This window comes from Rosa rugosa, chromosome 5 (assembly GCF_958449725.1).
Source record: "Rosa rugosa chromosome 5, drRosRugo1.1, whole genome shotgun sequence".
NCBI classification, from domain to species: Eukaryota; Viridiplantae; Streptophyta; class Magnoliopsida; order Rosales; family Rosaceae; genus Rosa; species Rosa rugosa.
The window spans coordinates 48,263,897-48,289,186 of record NC_084824.1 but is presented as its reverse complement, the minus strand read 5'-3'; the positions used below and the strand labels follow the sequence as shown (position 1 = coordinate 48,289,186).

At 41.1% G+C, this 25,290-nt stretch overlaps 1 protein-coding gene across 1 annotated transcript; it reads right to left on the bottom strand.

Annotated features, from left to right (window-relative positions):
- Positions 1 to 922: 922 nt before the first annotated feature.
- On the bottom strand, positions 923 to 2,705 carry LOC133709335 (pentatricopeptide repeat-containing protein At5g61990, mitochondrial-like). The gene has a single exon (XM_062135047.1). It carries the CDS (start codon positions 2,379 to 2,381, stop codon positions 1,077 to 1,079), a length of 1,305 nt encoding a protein of 434 aa, XP_061991031.1. The 5' UTR covers positions 2,382 to 2,705; the 3' UTR covers positions 923 to 1,076.
- Between the last annotated feature and the right edge of the window lie 22,585 nt (positions 2,706 to 25,290).

The window sequence follows — 25,290 nt, the reverse complement described above, 5'->3', positions numbered from 1 at the left end:
AGTGGCCTTAAAAATTTTCTGAGTTCAAGAAGAATTTTTGAATGATGGTGGGCATCTCAGGTTGTTGACTCCAGTTACATACTTACATGAAGTCTCTAAATTAGATACGAAACGAGAATGTGAGTGCCATAGAGGAGTATGAACTCGCGAAGTGAAGCTACCAAGAAATTTTCAGAGTTTCCCCTCACAGTAGTCTGTTATATCACACTTTGCTTTGCATTCATGGCTGAAGCACTATTGGAAGACGATCTAGCTAAACCAGCAAGTGGCTTTAGTATATGCCAAATACAGTGGCTATAGTTGCAGGGGAGAAAGCATAATTGATTCACGTTAAAGGATCATTATTTCTTTTTGTCAAAGGAGTTGCATATGAAATAGTGAAGAGGTGATTTTTGGCTTTATGTGCTCAAAATGTGCCACACCTGGTGGTTATGTGTCGGCTAGCCAAGCTAGTGGCAGAAAGCCTCAATCAAAGTTATCATGCTCTTTGTTATTAAACAAGGATATTGCAGGCTTTGATAATGAACTATTTAATGGACAATGATTTTCCAGTTTTCTGCTCTATTTGATAATGAACTGTACAAGTTTTAGTTTTCTGCAGAAAGTTGCAGAACTTGAGTAATTTGACCATCAGTTTTTAGTTTTCTGCTCAATTTTTTGTGTATGTATGGGAGTTTTGGTTAGCCACTTTTGAGTTTCAAAGTGGAAGGAGGTAATCACTCTGTTGTGTAATTTGGTTAGCCACTTTTCTGCTCAATTTGTTGTGTAATTTGACCATTAGTAGCTTAACAAGGAGGCAATCACTTAAAACTGGAATTTTTGTTCTTCAAACCTGCTTCTTTGGTACACCAATTGACAAAGCTACTTACTTTACTTCAAGAAGCTTGAGAACTTTGAATAACATGGCTGGTCATTCACCAAGTTAAGATAAAAAATGAAATTCTCATATACTCTGCAGAATTTCTTCATACACAGAAACTTTTCATATTAATTCACTCCAAATTGGAGTCCTGCACAACCTTTTCATACATAGAAACTACAAGATGATGTTATTAATTGACTCCTCACCCCATAACTTACAGCCTTTGCTTCATCTCATTAAGTAATGCATAAGCCTTGTTTACATTTTGCTCCCGACAGTACCCATCAATTAAATAGTTATATGTCTGGGTATTAGGTTCAATTCCCATAGCATTCATCTCATTCAAAAGAGATTCTGCCTTCTCCATCTTACCTATTTTACAGATCCCTGCAAAAATCACATTATATGTGACACCGCACAACTTAACTCCTCGAGCGACCATCTCTTCTTTGATCCTAAGGGCCTTATCCACGTTATTTTCTTTCAAGAATCCATCAATCAAAGCAATGTACAAGGTGCGGTCAGGATTCAAACCTATATCATACATCTCGTTCAATACCAACTTTGCTTCTTCTGATCTCTTCTGTCTGCACAATCCATCAATTAGTATTGAATATGTATACCTATCAGGTGTCAATCCCTTCTCAACCATCGATTTTTTCAACTCAATGGCTTCATGAACAGCCCTACTTCTACACAATCCATCAATCACCACATTGAAGGTACTCAAATTCGGATTACAGCCCTTCTCTACCATCTCAAACAGTAGCCTCTTACCCTGCCTAACATCCCCAAACTTACAAAGTGCGTTGATCACATTGCTATAAGTGTAAAAATCCAGCTCAATCTTAGCCTCTAACATCCCATCATACACTTTCCAGAACAGCCTCATCCTATTACCCTTCAACAACTCATTCAACAGAGAATTACAGCATTCCAATCTCGGCGAAATCCCAACACTCCTAACACCCAAAAACACATCAGCAGCCTCATAAAACCAACCCCCCATCGTAAACACAGTAATCAAAATCTCAAAAACCACCATATCAGACCCCTCAAACTCTCTAAAACACCTAACAACACAATCCAAAACTTCTAAAGCCGGCTTCCGGGTCCTAACCATTCTCTCCAACACACCATGGGCATGCCCAAAAAGCTTGGAATTACACAAAACAACAGCCATAATCGAAAAAGAATGCAAATTTGGGAGCACACCCAATTGGGCACCAGACCAATCAAAGAAACTTAAAAGTCTTTCTGGGTCACCAACCTGGTGGTGTTGTTGAAGAACGGATCGAACCACACAAGGGTTTAGCTTCTTGGGAAACCCTGATGAGCTCAACACGGACTCCCACTCTCTGCTTCGCTTCAGAATGGTACAGAATTCCCTCACTGTTTCATCATCCTCTTGTTTTTTACTCTCTGATTTATAACTGCAGTAGTGGACCCGAATCAAAAGCCTTGATTTTGGATTACCAATCTGAAATGCAAGGTTTCTCCCATGTGAAGCTAAACCCATTTCTCTTCTCTAAGCCACGGTGTGAGTCTTCCCCATCATCTGAAAAATCTTGAGAGTTAAGTGAGGAGTCGAGAGATCGGACTCGGCTTCAGTTCACGACTAGATGATGAGGGGAAGGAGGAAATTGGGCGAAGAGAGAGAGGGAGATGCGAGGAGTCCAGGGGTAGAGATCTTGTTCGATTCAACACTGACGTTAAAGAACTATTTGGAGATCGTTAGTGAAGTTCAGGCTTTCTGTGTTGTAAGCATTATAGCCCTTAGATTGAACCAGTAACACGTGGCGAGCTGAGAGTGTTATCCAAGCAGATCCTAGTAAAATGAATTCTAGCAGAGAAGCCGAATCCGTTAAGGCTACCCCAGTGTATGGTTTGAAACACCCAGCAGTATTGGGCCAATGAAAGGAGATCAATGAAACTGAATTATTTATTTATCTTTATACTAATTAGCTTGATTCTAGGTTTTTTGACTTTGTAGTAATTACTGTCATTGATGTACCTAGACTTAATTTGTGTAATCACATGGCTACATGTCTATAAGTACCAATGCAATCTCAAATTTGAGGTGCGCAACACAATTACAAAATCATTATCTTTCATGGTAATCAGAGCCCTAGTCTAGCGACATTAACAGATATATTTTTTTTCTCCTCTCTCTCATTCTCCTGTTGCGATGGCCACCTCAAGCACCACTTCTAATATCATCTCCTCTTCCATCTCCAGTACCACTTCCAATACCATCTCCTTCAAACACTGCTCCATTCATTACCAACTTCTTGAATATTGTACATACCTCCAACAATATGGAGTAGTAGTCACCAAGCATAAGTAACACCCTCTTTGGGACACCCACAAGCCGTGGTGAGACCCAACCGCTACTTGCATCTTGTAGCCCTATGTTCAAGCTACGCTACGGTATCCGGAAGTCGCAAATCCGTCGCCGGGAAGCCACCTTTCCGGCCTTGCCAAGTTGCCTCCACAATATGTATTTTTATACTAGAATAGTGGGTTCTTGTCCCACATCTAAGAAAATGTAAAGGAAGAGCACTCTTTCACCTATAAAAAGAACTCTCCTCCCACTTAGAAAGACACTCCATTACATCTCTTGTAATCTTGTTAGGTCGCAAGGCTCGACACACTAGTACACATTCAAGTGGATGTAGTCTCCCGCTAATGCGGGAGGTGAACCACTATACTTCGCTTGTGTCGCTCTCTCTCTCTCTCTCTCTCCCTTATCGTTAATTAGATCCCCACGGTTCCAAAGTATTAACATTGGCGCCGTCTGTAGGAAGCCAACACAATGGCTTCGTCACGTACCATGAACTTCGGTAAACATCAAATTAGGGCTCGGTCAACGCCCGGCGGGGTCGGTCAACGCCCATAGGGTCCGGTCAACGTCTGGTCAACGCTGACCAGGGATAGTCACCGCTGAACTTCAAAAAAAAAAAAAAATTGGCGGCAAACTTCTCTGGACACCCAGCCACTTCCGCCAGATCTTCTTCTCCGCTGCAACTTCTCCGGTCGACGCCGTTGCACATCCCTCCGCCCAGTGCTGCGCCGCCCGACCCCCAACCGCTCCGGAGCTCCTCCGCCCAGTGCTCCACTGCCCCGCCCAGCGAACTCGTCACGCTCTACAAGGCCTCGTTGCAGCTCCGCCGGGGATGCTCCGCTACACTGCTGCGCGCCAATCTTCCCTCCGCCCAACTCGTTGCCCAGCGCCTTCGCTCCGCTGCTGACCCACTCTAGACGCAAGGCACCTCTAGCGGCACAGCACCTCCGCTGGCAAGTCACCGCTGAACTCTTCCGCTAGCCAGGCCTCCGTCGAGCAAAACTTCCGCTAGCCAAACTGCTCCTTCACCAACCATCACCGCCGAGCTGCACCGCCGGAACTTCACCGCTGGAAGTTCACCGCCGAACTTCACCGTCGACCTCCGCTGCAAGTTCACCGCCGGATAGCTCCGCTCCGCTAGCAGGCCAAGCCTCCGCTAAACTCCGCTGAGCAAAGCTCTGCTCCTCCGCTGACTCCAACTCCCGCTGGCATTCTCCCCTGAGCGGTATTCACCGCTGAACATACACCGCGAGACAACCACAGTTGGCCATGGTCCGCTGGTCTCCATCGCTGAGCACCCCCTGAGCTTCAACATTGCATTTCACCGCTGGTCTCCTCAGCGGCACCGAGCATGATGGCAAGATCATCCCCATAAATCCATCTCTAACGATAGGCACTCACCGAGCATCGCTTTTTAAGCCACCAGCCATGAACCGATGAGAACTTGGCCCAGTATCGGACAACACCCCAAAAACTTTCAGCTTCCTCTGAGCAAGACAGATGAGTATTCAATCTATACACTGTTCTCTAAAGTCAAAGCATGCATTGTTTGTCTCTTGCTTTAAAATTTTAAAACCTGTTCACAGCGTACAGCTCCTAATAGATAAGATCTGCATTCTGCAGTGCTTTCCTTATTAAACAATCTGGTATACTTTAAATAGCGCCACATATCTAAGTGCATGCTATACTTGTCTCCTTGTGTACATGACCATGCTGCCTCCTCGCACATGATTCTATCAAATACCACATCTATAGGTTAATTACATGGCCAGCATGATTTTACTCTTGGTTCACACCTTTATATGCTAACGCACACGTGGCTCTCCATGCTAGTATATTGTTGTAGATTGACTAGCTGTTAATACATGGCTATAGCTTCACATGACGTCATGACCAGCTTATATAATCCTGTAGAGACACACCTTTACAATATTATATCATGCATATATTACTAGTACACATGCACATGTCGGTTACCACAACCACTCCCACTTGAAATTGTCCGTTGAATCACAAAGCATGACATTGCATATACATTGTGCTACTATATTCGTACAAGTGCATTGTACCATTTTTTATATATGATAATTTCCCTTTTTATATGATCAAATTAATCACACTCCTGAAGTACAATATTTTCTCATGCTTTTCCCCGTCTAAGTGCAAACAAATAATCCATTTTGTTACTTGGTCGATTTATAAATATGGATAAAAAGCTAATCATTTACCTTATGTTAAGGGGACGCCGTCACTTAGTACCGCATCAATTAACGAGGCTTCTACTAAGGAACTTCACCGGAGCAATGGACCGTCACACTCGGCCAACTCCGCTAGCCTCCAAATCGCCATAAGATAAGTCACTATACCTTATCTTTTACGCTCTTGCAATTAGAGCTACTACCATGCCAATACCATGCTTTTACTACTTCTAAGCATGCCTACAATATATCACACTTGATATGCTTTTACATGCTTCCATAAACTTTTAAGCATGCCAACAACATTTTGTAGATTTGGCAACACTTTCTAGATCTCACATACTAGATATGCCATGCTTCACATACCGATCTCAATGATCCTTTAGCATATCTACAAAAATGCAAAAAATGTTATTAGCAACTTTACTACAAGTACATGTATACACATATGCCATGCTTCTATTTTAATTGCAACTCAATTAAATAAACATGGGACACTCAAACAAAATATTATTACTTGCTCTATGTGATTATCATTTTTCATTCAACCGCCAAGCGGTAAGGCAACGCCTCATAATGACAATGACCGCTACGCGGCATTGCAGTCAAGTTTCTCCTCCGAGAAATAGCAAAGGGACTAGTTAACACAGCCCACGGTAGCCATTGATCCAGCAGTTAACCCCGACGCTTGGGTACCAAAGATTGGGCTCGCTACCCAACACCCTCTGCTCCGCGCAGCTCCCCTCATCAAACAATTTTCCGACCATCCGGAGGTCTATAGCCAGGAGTGGGGGACTCCTCGCAGGGCCTGGCAGGGGCCCACCCGAAAGGGCAAAAGCGTTCGCTCCAACCAATTCTAGATGGACGACGCACTCGCACTAATTATGCTTGATATACGGCACAAAGCTACGCTTTGGTATCAACCCGCAAGAACACCCTCCTTGACTGGGGACTTCGGGGACTTGTACATACAGCCCATCATAATTAGCAACGGTCACGCTCATGCCTCAGGACATCACCTCGAGCTACCCGTTAAGGCACCGCCGAGCTTTTCGCGCTCGTGCCTCAGCGGCACCGCCGAGTTTTTCGCGCCGTCGAGCTTTCACGCTCTCGCCTCAGCGGCAAACGCCGAGCTTTCGCACCGCCGAGCTTTCGCGCTTGTGCCTCAGCGGCACCGTTGAACTTTTCGCGCTCGTGCCTCAGCGGCACCGCCGACTTTCGCCCTCGTGCATTCCCGGTACCGCCGAGCTTCCCTCATGCCTTCCCGGCACCATGAGTTTCCGCTCACGAGCTTACCGCTCATGCCTTCGCGGCACCCACGAGCTTCCGCTCATGCCTTCCCGGCACCCCGAGCTTCCGCTCATGCCTTACCGGCAACCCTTGAGCTTCCGCTCACGAGCTTCCCGCTCATGCCTTCCCGGCACCCCGAGCTTCCGCTCATGCCTTCCCTGCAACCCTTGAGCTTCCGCTCATGCCTTCCCAGCACCCCGAGCTTCCGCTCATGCCTTCCCGGCAACCCTTGAGCTTCCGCTCACGAGCTTCCCGCTCATGCCTTCGCGGCACCCCGAGCTTCCGCTCATGCCTTCGCGGCACCCCGAGCTTCCGCTCATGCCTTCGCGGCACCCCGAGCTTCCGCTCATGCCTTCCCGGCACCTCGAGCTTCCGCTCATGCCTTCCCGGCACCTCGAGCTTCCGCTCATGCCTTCCCGGCAACCCTTGAGCTTCCGCTCATGCCTTCCCGGCAACCCTGGAGCTTCCCGCTCATGCCTTCCTGGCAACCCTTGAGCTTCCGCTCATGCCTTCCCGGCAACCCACGAGCCTTCCGCTCATGCCTTCCCGGCAACCCACGAGCCTTCCGCTCATGCCTTCCCGGCAACCCACGAGCTTTCCACTCATGCCTTCCCGGCAACCCTTGAGCTTCCTCTCATGCCTTCCCGGCAACCCACGAGCTTCCCGCTCATGCCTTCTCGGCACCCCGACCTTCCGCTCATGCCTTCCCGGCAACCCACGAGCTTCCCGCTCATGCCTTCCCGGCAACCCACGAGCTTCCCGCTCATGCCTTCCCGGCACCCCGAGCTTCCGTTCATGCCTTCCGGGCAACCCACGAGCTTCCCGCTCATGCCTTCCCGGCAACCCCGAGTTTCCCGCTCACGAGCTTTCCTCTCATGCCTTCCCGACAATCCTCGAGCTTTACGCTCATGTCTACTCGACACACCACACGTTAATGGAACATTGAATTTTTCTACCATTTGTCGTTTACCGACCGCGACAAATCAAATTCTTTTCGCGTTCCATTAATACGACCGAAAACCAAACAGACACAACCGTACGCACGGTCATCGTTCATGAGTTACAAATGCATACCTTCGCAGCACTCATGCAACTTACATCTCACGAGCGTAACCCCGTCAAACTCGACCTCGTTCATCTCCTTGCGCGCGTAACACATTTATCATATGCAATCCATATGCTCACACGACCATGTATCACGCACCTCATACATTCGTATATGCCAACGCATATCAATGCAACTCACATTTGTTGCCCAATGCAACAAGCATTCTACTGTTTCTACATATGCCTATTTTTTGTCTTTGTTGTGCAGGTTAACGAGTCCCTTCTTGCTTACGGAGTTCGGGGACTTGTAGGGGCTCCGTGCCGCCCGGTTACTTATGCTTGGTGACTCCATGTTTATAACTCCCCAACCAAGAAGCTCCTCTTACTTGGGGACTTCGGGGACTTGTACATACCTCCAACAATATGGAGTATTTACTACATCACCAAGCATAAGTAACACCCTCTTTGGGACACCCACAAGCCATGGTAAGACCCAACCGCTACTTGCATCTTGTAGCCCTATGTTCAAGCTACGCTACGGTATCCGGAAGTAGCAAATCCGTCGCTGGGAAGCCACCTTTCCGGCCTTGCCAAGTTGCCTCCACAATATGCATTTCTATACTAGAATAGTGGGTTCTTGTCCCACATCTAAGAAAATGTAAAGGAATAGCACTCCTTCACTTATAAAAGGAACTCTCCTCCCACTTAGAAAGACACTCCATTACATCTCTTGTAATCTTGTTAGGCCGCAAGGCTCGACACACTAGTACACATTCAAGTGGACGTAGTCTCCCGCTAAGGCGGGAGGTGAACCACTATACTTCGCTTGTGTCGCTCTCTCTCTCTCTCTCCCTTATCGTTAATTAGATCCCCACGGTTCCAAAGCATTAACAAATATCAAACTAGATAGGACCAACTATTCCCTATGGCTAGCTCAACCTGTTCCCACCTTGCATAGTCGCAATTTGATGGGTTTTATTGATGGCTCTAACAAATGCCCTCCTCGTTTCCTTAAGGAATTAAGTTAATGACAACCTCAATGATTGATGCAATCAATCCCAACTATAATATCTTGATCCAACAAGGTCAGATGTTGTTCAGCTGGATCAATGGCTCTCTTACTCCCTATATCCTTGCCATTGTGGCTCGTTCAACTTCCATTCATGCAACCTGGTATCTTGAAAAGTGATATGCCTCTTAGTCTCAAAATTGCATTCTCCAGCTTCAAAGCAAGCTTCTCCGTGCTACTCGTGGTGATCTCTCCATCTCCGACTTTCTTCATAAAATCAATGATATAGATGACAATCTTGCCCTTGCTGGTCATGCATGTTGTTTTTGAAACTAATTTGGTTGCAACTACTATGAACAACGTTGGATCAATGTTTGAAAACACTTTTAGTTCTGGTCAAGCACAAGACACACACATTACTTATGATGCTTTGGAGACTTTGTTACTTAATGTTGAATGCAAGATGCAAGGTCAAATTGTCAAAAAATATTTGGGAATAATGTGATAATTTTATTCATCTCTCAAGGAGACTTTTATAGCATACATCGATGTACAAGTTGAGTAAGTAATTATACAAAATAAGTCAACTATTCTAATTGATACAAAAAATGAATGTAAATAAATGAAAATTGATACAATGAACCTAGACTAATAACAGCTCATGTCAACACTCTCCCTCAAGTTGGTGCATAGATATCTCGAATGCCCAACTTGTCAAGTGAGCTGTGGAATACCTTACTAGAAACAGCTTTTGTTAATTAGAATATCTGCAAGTTGATCTCCAATCTTCACATGAGGAACATCAATGATATTTGCCTCCAGCTTGTCTTTGATGAAGTGTCTATCAACTTCAACATGTTTTGTTCTATCATGTTGAACAGGATTATGTGCTATGTCTATGGCTGCCTTGTTGTCGCAAAATAGGTTCATAGCCTGTTTGGGATTGAACTCTAAATCCTTCAGTAAGTTACGTAGCCATAGCATTTCACATACACCTTGGGTCATTCCTCTGTACTCTGCCTCTGCACTAGATCTGGCAACTACTTTTTGTTTCTTGCTCCATCATGTAACAAGGTTACCTCCCACAAAAGTGAAGTATCCTGAGGTTGATCTTCTATCAGTCATACATCTAGCCCAATCTGCATCAGTATATCCGCCATCTCCAAATGATTATTTTTAGAAAACATGATCCCCTTGCCTGGAGCTAACTTCAAATAGCTGAGAATATGATATGCCGCATTCATGTGGTCTTCACTTGGAGAATGCATGAATTAGCTCACCGCACTCACCGCATATGCAATGTCAGGACGAGTGTGGGAGAGATAAATGAGTCTGCCAACTAGTCTTTGATACCTCTCTCGGTTAGTAGGCACCTATTCAGGATATTCTGCTAACTTATGATTGTGCGATTGTGCTCTACCAGTGTATCGGCATGCTTGCAAGCTAGCATACCTTTTTTAGTGAGTAAGTCTAAAACATATTTCCTTCGAGATAAGAAAGTGCCTTCTTCTGATCTGGCCACCTCAATGCCAAGGAAATACTTTAGTCCACCGAGGTATTTCATCTCAAATTCAGATGATAAGTAAGCCTCCAGTTTCTTCACTTCTACCTGATCATTTCCTGTCACGATCATATCATCCACATAGATAATCAAGGCAGTTATCTTATCCTTTCTACGCTTTAAGAAGAGAGTGTGATATGAGTTACTCTGCTTGTAGCCAAATGCCTTCATGGACTGTCTGAACCTTCCAAACCATGCTCTAGGAGATTGCTTGAGTCTGTATAGAGATTTCTTCAATCTGCACACCATTCCTTCCTGTGAAGGTATAATGAACCCTGGGGGTAGATCCATATATACTTCCTGTAAGACCTCGGAAATTTGTTATTAATTCCTAAATGTTTCTTGGGATTAATAAAGTGTTCGTTTGTACGATTTCGTGGTTCGAGGGTGGAGTGGAATTATTTTCGGACGAATAATTATTCGAAGTGCATGTTTTAGGGGGTTACGAAGTTTGACTTTTTATACGTTTAGATTCTGTGAGATCTTCCTTCATGAAAGTCGTAAAGTGCGTCGATACGAGTTTGTGGATATGCGGAACGCGAAAATCGGAGTTCGTATGAAGAAGTTATGGCCATTGGAAAAAGTTTCCATTTTGGTTAAATAGGAAAAAAATCCGAAAATATCAAAAAATGCCAACTTTCCATTTTCAGAAAGTTTTCTCTCTCTTCAGTCCCGAGCCCAGTTTCGCCTCCTCCCTTCGCCGGCCGATTTCTCGCTCGTCCGGCCACCTTTTGCTTCAATTCCAACGGGGTTTCTGCTTGCCTTGATCCCGCCTACAAGTCTGTGGTGTTAGTTCATCGAGGGAAGCACCGTAGGCGGCGCTGCATGGCCGGAAAGCCACGGGTTTGGGTTGGAAATTGCCCCCGTGGGTTCTTCCTCCTCCGGCCACCATAGCTCTTGATCCTTGAGGGCTTTTCTAGCCCAGAAGACGTAGATTCTATACCCAAGACGGCTTGCAACGATTCAAAGTGTGGAGGTCGAATTTTGAAGATTGTGATTCTAGGGTTCATCAAGTTTCAGAGATTGCGAGGTAAATTCCGGCCAAATGGCTTTGATTCTGACTTTGTGCTAGTTATGAAAGTTTCAATTGGAGTTGAGATGAAGAACTTTGGTGTTGGAAAGTTTTGCCAAATTCCGACTTTGGGCCGGTGGCGGTGCCGCCACTGTGGTGGTGTTTTCCAGCAGTTTCCGGCCACCCCAGGGATATTTTCTATTCCTGATTTCGATCTACTCGTCGATACGAGCATTTCGATATATTGTTTGTAATTTTTGGAAATCGTATGAGCATGTTATGAATTTTCCAAGTTTTAGGGTTTTCGGTTCGATCGGTTTTATATCCGTGAGGATTCGGCTGTCTGATCGACTTGTAGTTTTGATATAGTGATCGTAGAAGTGTTCCGAAGACGTTGGATGGTCTCGGATGAGGATCCGACTGTTGGATCGTCATATAATTGTGTGTTGTGAATTGTGTGCTTTGTGTTGTATTGAGTGTGACATTGATGTGATTAGATGATTGACGGAATTGTGTGAGCGGAGTATGGATGATTTTGTGCTTGTCTTGGTTTTGTGTGAAGACGCAGCAGGATTTGGAGGTGAGTAAATCTCACATGGTTCATTTACGAACGGATTTATTTATTACTCGGAATTACTTGTTTAAGTGTTAAGTCATTTTCGAAACAAATTATTTGTTTTAAAATATATGAACTTGATCGACAACGGTTCATGGGTAAGTTAAAACAATGTTTTGATATAAAATGATTTTCGAAAAGTATAATTTATAAAACTATAGTTGGTATTAGTGGTCATTCCTGCGTGAATGACTACGTATATCTATATATATATTTACGTGGAATATATTTATTGGATGGTGTGACATTGGTGAAGTAATGATTGAGAGTTGATTGTGACATTTTGAGTCAAGTGGACTTTCAAATGTTTGGTTGAGTATCGTTTATCACATTGGTGATCGAGGCAAGTATTATCGTAAGGCTGAACCTCGGCCGAGGTGACAGGTTACTATATATTCAGTTAGAGCTCTAGTCTGTCTGCCAATGTATTGCTTAGGGGATAACTTTGTGTTATCGTATGCCTTTGAATACAGTGTACTGCTTAGGGGATAACTTTGTGTTATCGTATGCCTTTGAGTACAGTATACTGCTTGGGGGATAACTTTGGGTTATCGCATGCCCTTGAGTATAATATACTGCATGGGGGATAAATTTGAGTTATCGCATGCCCATGAGTATATATTTATAAAAGAGAGTGTTGGTGTCCTTTCTTTTGTCGTCCATGTGGGACTTGATTTCAAATGAATTGTGATGACCTGTGTGGTGATCTATGTGAATTGGCGTTATTAATGGATGTTTTTAGTAAATGTTTCTATTTATTTCTATTATTGTCTTGTTTGTTTTCTTGGTAATCTCCTGAACTAAATTCTATGCAGGGATTACTATTTCTGAATTGATTGTTTTAATGTGATCTCCTGAACTCTGAACTAAGTTTCTATGCAGGGATTACTGATTTTACTTAATTCAATTGTAAGTGCGGATGTAGTTTGAGATTTGTAATGAGTTGTGAAATGAGTTGAGAGTCAGAGCATGTTGATTTTGATATGAGTTAACTTACATGAGCATGATATGATATGATATGATATGAACTTGATGTTTAGTTGTGTTTTGTGGAGTTAAATGTTGTTGCTTTAATTATCTCACGAGTTGAGAAATTATAAGCATGCGTGACGTGAGTTACTTTAATTGAGTTTACTCATACGGGCTTAAAAAGCTTACCGGGTTTGTTGTTTGCAATCCCGATGTACTATTCCATGGTGTAGAGGTTATTGTGCAGGTCAGTGTAATCATCATCGAAGCTGAGGTTTTGTTGCTGTCGTAGCTTGGACGTAGTATGGTATCTTTGTTCTAGTCTTCCGCTGTGTTGTGAGTGTAGAGGGTGCGTTTACTTATTGAATTATTATTCGGTTTAATTTGTAAACACTTGGTGATGTGATATTTGACTCTAGAGAACGACTCGGTGTTGACATTGTGAGTTCAGTTTGTTTGTTGCTTAGTTTTAATGAAAAAAAATTTTATGTGTTTTTATTGTGCTTGTTAAGTTATCGTGTTTCGGATTTGAATTTAATTATTCAAAATTCGGGGCGTGACACTTCCTCTTTTAGATCTCCATGCAAGAATGCACTCTTCACATCAAACTACTTCAGATGTCAATCTAAGTTTGCGTCTAGAGACAATAGTACACGGATATTACTAATCTTGGATACTGGTACAAATGTTTCCTAATAATCAATACCATATGTCTGTGTGTAGCCTTTAGCAACTAACCTTGCTTTGAACCTGTCCAATGTCCCATCAGCATCATACTTCAAGGTATAGATCCACCTGCACCCCACAGTTTTCTTTCCTTGAGGTATTGGTACTAGCTCTCATGTATCATTCTTCTCTAAAGCTTCCATTTCAACATTCATTGCCTCAGTCCATCTGGGATTTGCTAATGCTTCCTGCACTTTATTTGGAATGACAATAGTAGATAATTGAAACACAAATGATGCATATGACTCAGACAACCTATGAGTCAACACATAATTACCTTATGGGGTATTTGGTTTTGGCTTTAAGATTTGGCTTATATTGGGCTTTAGGCTTCCCTCTCGTTATACAATCTGGCAATTGATATTTAGGGGGCATACTCGTTTTGGTATTGGGTCATGTTTCAAGGTTAGCCTCTGTCACACCCTAACTCGAGCTAATTTTCTAATCTCGAGTTAAGGTGTGAATCACATCTTAATTATAGAACTAAAATCTCTATAACAAAAATGTGACAAAAAAAAAATATATCGTGAACTAACAACTAGATAACAGGATCTCAAAATTCCACCGAAAGCATATATTACATTGTCTTTATAACATAACTAGTACTCATTCTTTATTCCAAACAAACATAAAGAAAACACAAGTTTCACAACCCATTTGACATTATATACATATCGGAACTTCTTGCTCTAGTATCTCGATTCCATACTTGCAAAATCTGTTAAGGGGTGAGCTCAACCAATGGCTTAGTAGGGATATAAAACTTCCTCATGGATAATTGACCAAAGATAATACCATCATGTATTTCGATTATAACATGCATATCAAACAATATATGATGCAATCCAACTCCATTAATTAATATTTATTTACCTGTTAATCCATCTATCAGAATATGCAAGCCTACACGTCCCGTACCGTGTACTTTATAGTTTTGCAACTGTGACTTAAATATCCAAACATATTAATTAACTCCCTGACTCAACCAAATCCCCTAAACCCCTTTTGCTAGTCATCTTGTCTGAAACATTGATCTCCAAGCCCAAATCACCCAAATATATCGACAATTACACCGTCGATATTCTAAACCTAATTGTGCACACGGGCTCGCCTAAGCTTGATCCCTACAATGTTTAGACTCAACTATACAAAAGATAATTCCCACAGTCACCAAATAACTATAATTATCCCCAACTCCTTTACACTTGATAAATAACAACCTCCATGAAAACATGCACTTACATCGATCAACGTACATTTAGTACATGTAATTCAAATATCATCAAAGAAATCATCCAAACATAATATTAACAAGAATAACATATACACGAAGCACATGAAATCAATATCCAATCATAAAAAGTTTCGCCGAGATCCCCCTACCTTATTTCCGATAATCGTGGACAATACAAAATAAAATCAAACCTCCTAGGTCGTCAAAAAAATAGTTTCACCAAATCTGAATTTTCTTTCCACCAATAGAAAGAGCTCGTCAAGACGAATCCGTAGGCGAAAACGGATCCTAAATCGGACTTACGGTTCAAAAGTTATGCCAAAAACAAATCCTAGAAAGAGAAAATGGAAAGAGAGAAATGTAGGAGAGAGAAACTCCGAAAGTTGTGGTGAAAATAGCTGAAGCAGGTTAGCCTATTTATAGGGTCGGGTAAACCGACATAGGGTCAGTTTTATGATTTTGGTCTATGTATGAATGACACTTGTCAAGGTATCTCTAAAATTTCAACACATGGGCGCCACGTTTCTTAATCTGATTGATCTCTCCTTCATTATTTGCCACATGTCAAACATCTGATATACATATTCCCACTTGCAACACGTAGGGCTGCTATCATTGGTCACCAAGTAATGCATACGGACCAATAATAATGTGACATGTGTCCAAACTAATGTAATTTCCACTCAAACTTCAAAAAGTCATTAAAAATAGCTGGAGAATCCGAAAAAAATCACCGAAAATTGCTACGAGACGCAATGACAGGACACATGGAAAAGGCTTCTTGCAGGCAGGGGAATTAATTGATAAGGCTGCTGGGTGGTGGAGTTTTTTTGTGCAAGTGACACAAAAGAAAGATGTAAATAGCGTGGAAGCAATTTTGTTGCTGCTACTTCTTCTATGCATTGGACTGGCTCACCTCTTGATCATGTGAAAGTAAATTTCGATGGTGCTCTGGACTTCAAAAATGGAGGCTTTGGGACTGGAACTGTTTGTAGGGATGAGGAGAGCAATGTATTAGGTGTGCTTGGAGTTCTTGGCATGAGGTTGCCAACGCCTATGGCTTGTGAGTCTGTTGCATTGGTTAATAGTCTTTACTTTTATCTCCATGCAGGCTTTACCAATGTGATCATAGAGGGTGATGCAAAGAACGTGATTTCAGCATTAGACGCGGGGGAGGAGGATTTAAGTCATGATGGTGCTCTACTTGACGAAGCAAGAGTCTAGTAAGTAATTTTCAGTCTAGTAGTTGGGTTCATGTTCCTAGAGAATGTAATAAAGCTGCCCATTGCATGGCTAAGGCTGCTATTGAGTTACAATTTCCAACTTATTGGTGGCGAATGACGCCACTTTGGCTCACGTCTACCATTGAGAGTGATAGAAGTATGTAAGTTTGCTAAATGGAGTGTGTTACTCTTCCCAACTTTAGTCTTTGGTTAGGTTTAATGAGGTCACTATAAACTCCTTGATTGTAAGTTATTCAAGTTGAATGAATCATTATTTGATCCAAAAAAAAAAAATTGAAAAAGCATTTTTAGTGTTTAGACAAATATACCCTCAACTTTAATAGCTTCTAACGAAAGATTTAACGACAGTAAGTTATGTGAAAGACAGATTCAAAAGTGAGTGAGGTTAAGTGATATTTTTGAAAATATAATGAGTTAAATGTCGAACAGGTCATAACTCAATGACCATTGGTGATCTTTTCCCAAGAAAAAAAGGAATGTGGTTGGTTTCAATGCCCATGTGGTGGTGCCATCCCCACTTACAAGTACAACCGGTTCGGATGAGGGCCCTACGATTCCGACTCTAGCCACTATGATCTCGGTTGCATCTTCTGCCAACAAGAAGAAGAGGGGCAGTCCTTCTAGGGCTTTGAATATTCTAAAGGATGCTTGTGGTTCATCCATGATAGCGGAAAACAAATACCGGGAGGAAATCATCTGTGGTGAGATGAATATGTCTCATGTGGTTTTCTGGGAGAAGAAGGGGGGGGGGGGGATTGGGTTCTCCTTCGATCAAAGGGAGCCGAAGAATGCAATTTTGAAGAAGGCCAGTTAGAGCAAGTTCACCCGTGGGTCACCAGGTCACCTACTATTCACTACTTTTTATGTGTATTTTACTCTCTGGGTCACGGGCACAGTGTATTTCGTGCCCTGGATCACCCAGGGTCTCTTTTTGAGTCACCTTGGTGACCTGCAAGCTGACCTGATGACCCAGGTCTTATTGGAAACTGTGCCCGTGACTCAGAGAGTGGAAATAAACACTAAAAAGCAGTGAATAGTAGGTGACATGGTGACCCAACGGGTGAACTTGCTCTTAGATTACTGAACAATGAGTCTTACTGAGAAGTTTTGGTAACCACACAATTAAAATTAAGTATCAGGATTTGGACTTTTTAAATATTGCTATATATAAAGGGTCATTCCACTAAGGGATCCCTTTTTTTTGTCTTTTCTAGAGATAGGGCATTAGACCAACTTTTCGATCACATTTCGTCATCTCAATCGTTCAGTTTTTAGGTCATACTGTGTAGATCATTTCTGCAAATTTTCAGCCAAATCGGTGATCGTTAAGATATCAAACTAGATTAAACAATAGACGAACCAAATCTGTCAAACTTGAACCGTTCATACTTATAATATTAAATCGCCATTTTGAATGTCTTAACTATAATCAATTTGGCTGAAAATTTGCAGAAATGATCTACACATTAGGACCTAAAAACTGAACGGTTAAGATGGGAAAATATGATCGAAAAGTTGGTCAAATGCCCTATCCTTAGAAAAGATTAAAAAAAAAAGGGATCCCTCACTAGAAGGTATATATATATATATATATATATATATATATATATATATATATATATATAGACACAGTGCGGCTACACTAAGGACGTCCTTACCTAGCTTTAGGTACGGATTTCCGGTTTTCACCCACTTTCCGATCACATTTTTACATCTTAACCGTTTAGTTTTTAGGTCCTAATGTATAGATCATTTCTGCAAATTTTCAGCCAATTTGGTGATCGTTAAGGCATCAAAAACTTCAATTTACGATTATAAATACGAACGGTTCCGGTTCGACAGATTCGGTCCGTTCGTGTAAATTGCAGTTTTGGACGCCTTAACGATCACCAATTTGGCTGAAATTTTGCAGAGGTGATCTATACATTAGGACCTAAAAACTGAACGGTTAAGATGTGAAAATGTGATCGAAAAGTGGGTGAAAACACCAAATCCGTACCTAAACCTTAGGTAAGGACATCCTTACCTGAGAAAAATCCTTTATATATATGTGGAAAATACTTAACATAAAACTACTAACTAATATTAAAACTGAAACATAAAATTACTAATATTAAAACTGATTATTGAATTGACTAAGATTGAAAATTAAATTACAAAACATAAACTTACTAGTTTGAATGCATGAAGGGTTTACAGTGAGTACAGAAGGGAAAGGGAATGACTAAAGCAGAGGCTACTCAACACATGAGTTGCTCCGCTAAAACTAGGGAGAAAATGAAAGAAGGAAATGAACTTGTAAAAATGAAAACTTGTGTTAACTGAAGGAGGGATGCTCCTTATATAGGACTTGACGCTCCGACATTTGGGTCAGGCCATCTGCTTTTACTCGGAAAATGCCAAAAATAGGAAGCAGCACGATTAGCTGTGTTTTTGCCTCGTGAGTGAATAGTAAAAAGTTACTATTCATGAATAGTGACTTGTCTGATATTGGCTTTACTCGAAATCTTCATATGGATCTTGACTATCTTAGTAATCAGCCCATCTGGCTGTTTTACCGGGAGTGTCTGGATGACTGTGAGAAGAGGATGAGGAGCGAGAAGAGGCTTCTTCTTCTTCTTCTTCTTCTTCATCTTCATCGTTACTGAGGTTAGCAGCTTGTTCTAGGAGTTTCTTGGCTAACTCTTTCAATTCTTCTGACTTGGATGATGTATCGGATTTTGCTTTCCCCTTGGATTTTGAAGAGGAAGGTAACTTGTGGGATTGTGGCTTTGACTGAGAAGTGGATGCCAGTTGGGTTGGCATTGGAGTGACTGGAGATCTTGACTGAGAAGGTTGTGCTGGAGTGACTGGAAATTCTTCATTGAATTGGGAGATAATTCTTTCAATTTTGAAATTATCCCACCATTTGACTAGGAAGTGTCTGGAGACTACATGTTCTTTGACTTCGTAATGCCATTTAAAGATCCAGGGGAGCTTGTATTTGGCCATAAAATGTAATGCGACTGGAAAATTCAAGTCATAATTTGTGAAATTCATGACTGTTGAGAAACAGGTGACTGCATTCTTGATCTCTTGTGGGAGGATATCGAAGGGGCAACCATGAGCCCTCCACCATCCAAGGAACCACATTGGAAATTGTCTGTTGAATTTGAAATCGAAATTTAAGAACCATGAATGACTGGAATCATCAGTTTGATGAAGGAAGATGGTATTCCATGCTTCTTCATAATCATAGTAATTGAATGAGAGATCTCCGCATTTGTGGTAGGTGAAAGGAGGATCACCCCATTGAGAAAGAGAAATGATGCGAACTATGTAGAGAGAATGGTACAGGATTTTGGTTGGGTCTTTTTTGTCAGGAATAGGTTTAATGGTGATTGACTTAGTTTCAAAAATAATATCTCTATAAAACTTTAATGACTTGCTAGGGTGACTAGGTAAAAAGTGAAAACCAGGAGGGTAATAAGTTTTGACTAAAGACATTGGATTTTTTAGATGACTCATGGTTGGTTCAACATAAAAAAGTTGGTGAACAGTTCGCTGAATGTAAGGAGAGGTTTTTTTTGTAATTTGTTTGTGAGTCAGATTTGAATGGGTCATATTGGTTGACTAGAGCTGACTGGTAATTGGGACGATTAGTACCAAGGGTGCTACCAATGGTATTGAATCTATTACTGGGTGGTAATGGTAGGGGTGGATGTCCAGCATAAGGGACTAAACTGGAAGATGACTCTTGTTTGACTGGTGTTGATGATTCTGGTTTGACTGTGTTTTTGGGAGCAGTTGGGCAAAAAGGTTCTTCATTTACTGGATTTGAGGGATTTCTCCCAGTGGATGATCGGGTCTTCATGTTTTGGAACCCTGTAGAAATTCTCGGGTTAGAAAGTCTGGAATGTGATTGTCACTGCCTTTAATGAATGCAATTTCAAAATCAAAAATACTTAAAATTGCCTGCCATCTGGCAAAGATCTGTTTACTAGCAATATTTTGAACATCTTTTTCTAGGACATCTTTTGCACTTTTGCAATCCACTCGAACTATAAATTTTTGATTTAATAAATCATCTTGAAATTTACTAATACATAAAACAATAGATAAAATTTCTTTTTTAATAGTACTGTAATTGCTTTGTGATTGATTCCAGACTCCGGAATAGTATCTAACGATTTGCTCAGGATGAGTAGGAGAGATTTGTTGTTTTAAGACACCTCCATAACCAACTTCAAAAGCATCAGTTTCGACAATTTTGAAGGAATTGGCGAGGGGAATGCCAAGACATGGAAGGGTTTTGACATAACTCTTGATTTCTTTAACTAAAGAAGTATGAACTGGTGACCAAGGAGGGGGATTGGTCTGTAATCTATCAAATAAAGGTTTGCATTTCTTCCTTAGATTTTGGTAGAAGTCTACCACATAATTTAATGATCCTAAGAACCTTTGCAATTGATTTTTGTCTAGGATGACATAGGGAATTTGTCAGCAAACTGGATTACTCGATCTATTGGACTAATTTGGAGATGATGGATATTGAATCCTATGAATCTAATATTAGTTTGAAAGAGTTTAATTTTGGAAGCAGAGACTACGAGACCATTGTTTTTTATGATGGTGAAGAATTGGTGCAAATGTTTCCAATGTTGATCGATTGATTGTGAGAAAATAAGGACATCATCAATGTAGACTATGGAAAAATGACTATATGGGTTGAAAATGTCATTCATAATATTTTGGAATTCATTGGGGGCATTTTTAAGACCGAATGGCATGACATTCCATTCATAATGACCGAAAGGGGTGACAAAAGCAGTTTTGTATTTGTCTTCCTCACTAATTTGTATTTGCCAGAAACCAGATTTCATATCAAATTTGGAGAAAATGACAGCATTATTTAATCTGTTAATGAGATCTCGTTTATTGGGGATAGGATATCGAATCCATTCTAGAACTGTATTGAGAGGTTTATAATTGATGACTAAGCGTGGAGTTCCTCTTTCTAATTCGGCATTTTTCTGCACATAGAAGGCAGGACATGACCACGGGGATTTACTTTGTCTGATGATTCTTTTGTGAAGTAAATCTTTAATTTCTTTTTGGGAAAAATTCACCAACGGTGTCTGGACACTTAGGGGACTTTCAGAATGATACCTGAACTTACAAAGTTATCAATGTGATACCTGGACTCATTTTTTCGTATCAATGTGATACCTACGGCCAATTTCCGTCACGGAGCCGTTACGGAAATTGGCCGTAGGTATCACATTGATACGAAAAAATGAGTCCAGGTATCACATTGATAACTTTGTAAGTTCAGGTATCATTCTGAAAGTCCCTAAGTGTCCAGACACCGTTGGTGAATTTTTTCCTATTTTGCACGTGCGATGCACGTGAGTCACTTAATGAAGACAAAAGGACCGATTTACCCTCAAATTCTTTTTTTCTTTTCTTTTCTTTTTTTCTTTATTCTTCTTTCTTTCTTCTTCTTCTTTTCTAGTTTCTTCTTCCCCTGATTTGAATCATCAAGATTCAAATCATCTTGCTCGTCTGATTCCTACCGCCGATCGTCGATCAAACACCGCCGCTGCGTCTCAATCCACCTTCATGCACCATAGATGTTTCTGGTTCCCCCAACTTCAAATCCTATAGCAAATTGAAATTGTGCATTAAGGCTTCACCGCTCACTCCGAGTTCATCCTCGCCGTCGTCGCCAATGACTTGACCACAACAATCTCCACCACCGCACAACAACGTCGTCCTCCGCTGCTTCTCGATTGGGTTTGGGGATAAGGACTGCTTCTAATTCCTCCACCGCTAGCGAAATCGTGGAGGCTCAATGCCACATTCTAAGGGCCACCGACCGGAAGGACCGCCACAGCAAGGTTTGCACCACCAAAGGCCCCAGGGACCGCAGCATCCGGCTCGTCGCCCACACCGCCATTCAATTCTACGACATGCAGGACCGGCTTGGATACGACCAGCCTAGCAAGGTCGTCGATTGGCTAATCAAGAAAGCCAAGGCCGCAATCAACGAGCTTGACTAGCTGCCACTGTGGAACCCAAACTAAATTTATGTTCATACAACATTTTCTCTGACGATGCCGATATCCGCCGCGCAGGACACGCAGAACGTGAGCCTCAATTTCTCGATGGTGGAGGCTCCGAGTTCTTTGTCTACTAATCGGCGAGGCACAATGGTGGGTAGCAGCGGAGTGGCGAAGCTGGTGAATAAGAATAGCTCGAATTTTCTGCAGGTGAGGATGGTGTGGAGGCCGAAGTTGTTAATCTTTGTCTGCCTAAAATTTCCTCTGATCGAAGTTGGGCTAAACCGATGAAGTTGCAGGTGAGGATGGTGTGGAGGTGGTGTTGCATGTCGGGAACGAAGGAGAGGATGGAGGGGTGGGATTGGAGCTGTGATTTGAGAGTGGAGGGCTGGCGGAGTCTGAGTTTCTGATCAATGGTGTATAAAAGGGGGTCGGAGGAGAGAACGAGAGTAGTGGTGGTTAAGTCATTGGCGGCGGCGGCGGGGATGAACTCGGAGTGAGCGGTGAAGCCTCAATGCACAATTTCAATTTGCTATAGGATTTGAAGTTGGGGGAACCAGAAACATATGTGGTGCATGAAGGTGGGTTGAGACGCAGCGGCGGTGTTTGATCGGCGATCGGCGGTGGGAATCGGACGAGCAAGATGATTTGAATCTTGATGATTCAAATCAGGGGAAGAAGAAACCAGAAAAGAAGAAGAAGAAAGAAAGAAAGAAAGAAGAATAAAGAAAAAAAGAAAAGAAAAGAAAGAAAGAATTTGAGGGTAAATCGGTCCTTTTGTCTTCATTAAGTGACTCACGTGCATCGCACGTGCAAAATAGGAAAAAATTCACCAACGGTGTCTGGACACTTAGGGACTTTCAGAATGATACCTGAACTTACAAAGTTATCAATGTGATACCTGGACTCATTTTTTCGTATCAATGTGATACCTACGGCCAATTTCCGTAACGGCTCCGTGACGGAAATTGGCCGTAGGTATCACATTGATACGAAAAAATGAGTCCAGGTATCACATTGATAACTTTGTAAGTTCAGGTATCATTCTGAAAGTCCCCTAAGTGTCCAGACACCGTTGGTGAATTTTTCCCTTTCTTTTTTGCAGAATTCCATGACTTCTTGATTCATTTGAATTGGACGGGCTTTGGTAGGAATATTTTTCTCATGGAACCCTTTAATATAAGGGAGAGTGACAATATGTTTTTTTCTATGCCAAAAGGCAATAGGAATATCCGAACATAATTCGTTAATGGTTTTTTCTTCGAATGTTTTGACTTTTTGTTGGAGAAAAGGTTCTTGGAGTTGAGTATCGATTCGTTTAAACTTGATTTCTTCTTTAAGAAATGTGATCTGCTTATATTTTGCCTGAATACAATTCAGTGTTTTTGAGATAGAATTTTCTTGGAAAGCCTTTAGGGTATGTATTTCGGGATTGGATAGAAAGGTAAATTTTACTGGTTCACCAAATGGATAGGTGATAATCCCATCATATTCTGTGGTAAAAGGATAAATTATAGTAATGAAAGGAAGTCCTAAAATTACTTTGTCGGTTAAGTTTTTGACTAAAACAAATGGTGTTTTGAAGCATACATTATTTTGACAAACATGTGCTTTAGGGATTTCGTATTTTATATCCATCTTGGTTCCGTTAGCTGATCTTAATGACTCTTTTGTTTTTTCAAAGTATTTAGAAGGTATCAAGCCTTCTTGGATACAGTTGAGATCTGCACCAGAATCAATAAGCGCTGTTGTTACTAACTGGAAATCATTAATTTTAAGTTGTACTGTGGTATACCATTTTTTGAGTTGGATTTGACGAATGATGCTGATAGTGTTTTGTTCTGATGTTTCCACATCATTTTGCCCAGGTGGATCATTATTAAGAGGGTTGTCATTGGAATGCTGTAGTTTAAGGAATTGATGTTCTATTTTGAGAATAGTTAAGTCATGTTTGATTTCTTTGTTGTCATGACTGATTTCTAAATTTGTTTTTTTGTAAAGACTGTATTTGTGTTTTAATTGTCTTTATTTCTTGTTGTAGGTCTTGGATTGTTATTTCTTTTTTACTAGTTTTAAATTTGTCAAAGGTTGAAGTAAGACAAATTTTTTCCTGAGGGATATTAACAACGTTTTCTTGTGTGATTAATTTTTTCAATTTCTTAAGATATTCTGATTTTAATTCTTGGTTATCGATTTTTCCTATTAGATCAATTAATAATTCCTCCTGTTCTTCTTGTTTAGAAAGAACATTTATAGTTTTGCAACAAGTATCGTTGCACCCGAAACAGATATCTGGTGAAGAGTGTTCATCACAATCAGTTGAGGTGGAAGACTCTATTGGCATAAAATCATTTTCACTATGTTCATTTTCTGAGTCAGTGTTTCTTAATTCTAAAAGTCGAATAAGATTTTCCTGTTCTTCTTTACTGATTTTTAATTGTTTAATAGTATTTTTTACTGGGCAGGCATTTGCAAAGTGACCAGTTTTGTTACATTTATAGCATTTGGTTTTACTTTTGTCAAAAGGCTTTTTTGAATGATGATTTGTTTTTCTGGGCCAAGGTTTTCGAAATTTGTTTGGTTCAAAATTATTTCTGTTTCTTGAGTAAAATTTATTGCGGTTAAATTTTCTTCTTGTATGATGGTAGTCAAATTCATTATTTTTCTTTTTATGTCGTCGGGAAGGAGGTAAAGATGGGAGACCATATTGTTCACAAAAATTGCCTAATTCATATTTGGCTGTTTTCTTATCGGATTTGACTTGAGAGTTTAGTTTCATATCTATACACATTTTTAACCCTTCTTTTTGGATAACGGTAATAATGTTTCCGTATGTAAGAGTATCATAATTAATGTGTCATGTTTCATTACTTAAGACTTGTCTAATTTTGTGGGCAAAAAGTTTAGGTAAACCATTTATGAATTTTTCTTTCCAAAAGGGTTGGTTACTATCATCTCTAAGCATAACTCTAGAAATAAAAACATCTTTATACCATTTAAAATCGCTTAAGGTGGGGCATCTGAGATTACTAAGTTGATCATGGATTCTAGAGGTAATGTGACTAGGTGTGCCTATGAAATGTTGAATAATTGTATAAAATAGGGTATTGACAGCATCAGAGACTCCCATTCCGATG

Coding starts and splice junctions, on each gene's coding strand:
- LOC133709335 (XM_062135047.1), bottom strand. CDS start 2,381: ATGGGTTTAGCTTCACATGGGAGAAACCTTGCATTTCAGATTGGTAAT.